Below are 3,137 nucleotides of genomic sequence, written 5' to 3'. Positions count from 1 at the left end.
CCCCTCCCTGGGAGCTCGCAGAGTGGGGGCTGCCAGTGCGCTCGGATGGGGCCGCGCGAGGTGATGCCTCTCTGTCACTTCGGTGCCTGTGGGTGCTTTAGGCTTCCTCACGTTCCCGGGATACCCCTGTGGCCCCCCCGGGGCAGGGGCGGCCATCCCAGAAGGACGCCGTGCCAGGGGCCCTGGGCAGCGCTGGGAGCTCACTGCCCGGCACAGCAGCAGCGGGGCAGCCCGGCACAGCGCTCCTCTCCCCCGCTCCTTGCCCTGCTGCTGGCCCAGGCACCGCTGCGTGGGCCGTGGCACAGTCTGGTTTCCTTCTCATGAACCGACAAGGCAGACTTTATTTTCTCTTCTCCTTATCGGTTTGAACACCGGCAGAGCAGCAGGCCTGTGTCCAGCAGCCTAGGGGAAGCCCGGGGCTGGGGCTGGCCGTGGGCTTGGGGCCACTTCAACCTAGGCCTGCCCCTGGGGTGCTGGGCTTGCCCGGCAGGTAGCTCTCGGGAGATGCTGGCAGGGCTGTAGTGGGTTCCTTTCCCTGAAGCCCCACTGCAGTCTCTGGGTTTCCCCAGGGGCACGGCTGCAGCCAGGCTGGGCTATGAGATGTTCTCCCCAGGAGTTGGGGCAGTGGGGCCGAGCCGGGCCCTGCGCTCCCAGCGCCTGTTTGCATGCACAGCGGCCCCGGCTCTGCAGGGTGATGGCAGCTGTGTGGCCCCATGTCCTCTGTCGGGGTCAGTGAGCTCCTGGTGAGTCCTGCAGCCGCCTGTCCCCTGCCCTCGGGGTGTCCTCCCCAGGAGTGTGGAGGTGCTGCTCTTGTGGAAGCGGTGTTTAAAAAGAGAAAAAACAAAACTCAGCCCAGTGGCATGAAAGCGGAGGAGCTGAGACCTGTGCAGCCCCCATACAGCTGAGTGCTGGAGCAGCCCTGGGGCCGTGTGCTGTTCTATGGCCAGACGGTGTGCCGGGCTGTGTGCCACATCCTGGGCTGCAGCCTGCTGGCGGCGGCTCTGTGCCATGGGGCTACAGGAGCACATCAGGGGCTGCTGCCTATGACTTGTAAGGGGAGAGGGCTTTTGACAAAAGAGGGGGCAAGACTCGTGGATTGGAGGGTGTTAAATGCCAGATATTGTCTGAAAGACAACAAAAGGACAACTGAGATCTTGCTGTGATCGAAGTTGTGGTAAGTTCTCTTTCTCCAAAGAAATAATTTACAGAGCTGTTGATTTAGGAAATATTCATCATTTTTTGGCCTGATTTATTCTCTTCTAATTGTTTTCTAGGAAGTAGCCATTTTTTTAAATGCAGTTTTTTATATGAAGACACTGAAACAATGCATGGCAGAAACCGAAAACACAGCTGCTGTACTTCCAAAAGGGCTTCCCAAAGTGCAGCTGTGGAGCTCTGCCCCGTTGCCATGCAGATGTTGAGAAGTACCTTCGAAGCTCAGTCGCAGCCTCACTGGCGGGCGGCAGGCACAGAACCAGATAGCGAGCTGCCTTATTCCCCCTGCTGCCCACAGGGGGCCGAGTTTGCAGCTCTGCGGGTCGGGGGATTGGAACTGGAGATACTGAGGGTGGTGCTCTGCCTGCCTGCACACCACAGCACTCCGCAGGGCTGGGCAGTACTGCTCACAGTGCTGGGATGGAGGTGCTGGGGAAAAGAGGCTGCCCAGGCCGGCAGCATGGGGCGCGAAGCAGCCAATGTGGGGTTTCCGCATGCAGCTCCTACTGGGGTGGCTTTGCTCCTCCAAGGAAGATGTGGGGTGGAGGAGCCCTGCGGTAGCTGAGGGAGGCACAGATCCTCTCACTGACAGCACTGTGCCCCTTTCTCCTCCCAGATCTGCAACTGGTTCATCAACGCCCGGCGGCGGCTGCTCCCTGACATGCTGCGCAAGGATGGGAAGGACCCCAACCAGTTCACCATCTCTCGCCGAGGGGGCAAAGCTGGTGACGTGACCCTGCCACGGGGGGCTGCTGCTGGCTCCGGAGTGCTGGTGGTTCCTCCCATGACGGCAGCGGGGGCTGCCAAGGTGCTGCCGATATCCGTATGCCCGCAGGTACTGTGCCATCCTGCCCAGGCGCTGGGTGGCAACCTGACGGTGCTGGGTGCCCGCAGCCCTGAGCGGGAGAAGCAGCCTGGCCTGCAGCGAGTGGAGCCAGACCCACACCCCAAAGCTCTGCCGGGTGCCGCCGGCAGCACTGTGGCCCTGCTGGCGCGTGCCGAGGCAGCCAGCCCCACCAGCGGACTCTTCAACACACCGCCCCCCACACCCCCCGAGCTCTTCGGTGATGACTTCAGCAGCTTCCAGCTGCTGGTGGAGGTGGCACTGCAGAAGGCAGCTGAGCTGGAATCACAGCGGCAGGGTGGGCAGCTGCCCCTCTCACCTCAGACTGAGCCCCCGGGCGCCTCTGTCAACAAATAGCCCCCAGTCCGGGTCCTGCGGGGTGCCCTTCTCCAGCGGTGCCCAACCTCCAGCCTTCTGCCACCCACGGGACCCCTATTCTCTGGCCTCAGGAGCCTGTGACCTCCAGCACCCTCTCACAGCTCATCTCAGAAGCAGACCTGTGCATCCCTGTACCTCTGCTGACCAAGGGGGTGAGGAGAGGAAGGGCTGTCCTGCCCCATCCTGGGGAGATGCCTGCAACCACGGAGCTCCTGCTGGGGACGGGGCCCTGGGCGGATGGAACCAGACCTCTGTGGCAGAAACCTCTCCTTGCTGTGACCGATGGTCGCTGTGCGAAGCCACAGAACTCCCTTGGAAAACCTGCTGACTTCTTTTTCTCATTCCTGGAAACAAGGGTCCAGCCAATACCACTTCTTCAGGGAGAGGAAGAGAGAATATATATATTTTTAAAGTTTGTGTCTGTTTTAAGGATTGTGGATGAAATTCTTTTTCTCCCAAATGTCTCTGATCCTTTTTGTACCTTTCTCCAGTTTTTGCAGAGGGCCATAGCAGCACCTTGTGCTGGCCAGGAGCCACATCCTGCCTGGAGAAGGCTGGGGGACGGGCGAACTGGAAACTTGAAACCCGTGGCAAATGCAGGACCCTCATCTTCTGCCTTAGGGTGTGACAGATAATGCCAGTAGAAATCTCGATGGTGCTGTTTAGCTAGTTTTTTTTTTTTTTAATTATTTTTGTTGGT

General features: G+C 59.9%; 1 protein-coding gene across 1 annotated transcript in view; it reads left to right on the top strand.

Moving 5' to 3' along the window:
* Nucleotides 1-3,131, top strand: part of TGIF2 (TGFB induced factor homeobox 2) — a 4,788-nt gene extending 1,657 nt beyond the window's left edge. The window contains exon 2 of the mRNA XM_010722252.2: nt 1,808-3,131. Within this exon, the coding sequence (XP_010720554.1) occupies nt 1,808-2,416 (609 nt within the window). The 3' untranslated portion in view covers nt 2,417-3,131. The remainder of the gene's footprint in view (nt 1-1,807) is intronic.
* The last annotated feature ends 6 nt before the right edge of the window (nt 3,132-3,137 follow it).

Source organism: Meleagris gallopavo, chromosome 22 (assembly GCF_000146605.3).
Source record: "Meleagris gallopavo isolate NT-WF06-2002-E0010 breed Aviagen turkey brand Nicholas breeding stock chromosome 22, Turkey_5.1, whole genome shotgun sequence".
In the NCBI taxonomy this organism is placed as follows: domain Eukaryota; kingdom Metazoa; phylum Chordata; class Aves; order Galliformes; family Phasianidae; genus Meleagris; species Meleagris gallopavo.
The sequence above is the reverse complement of the archived record's forward strand: the minus strand, read 5'-3'. Positions and strand labels throughout refer to the sequence as shown.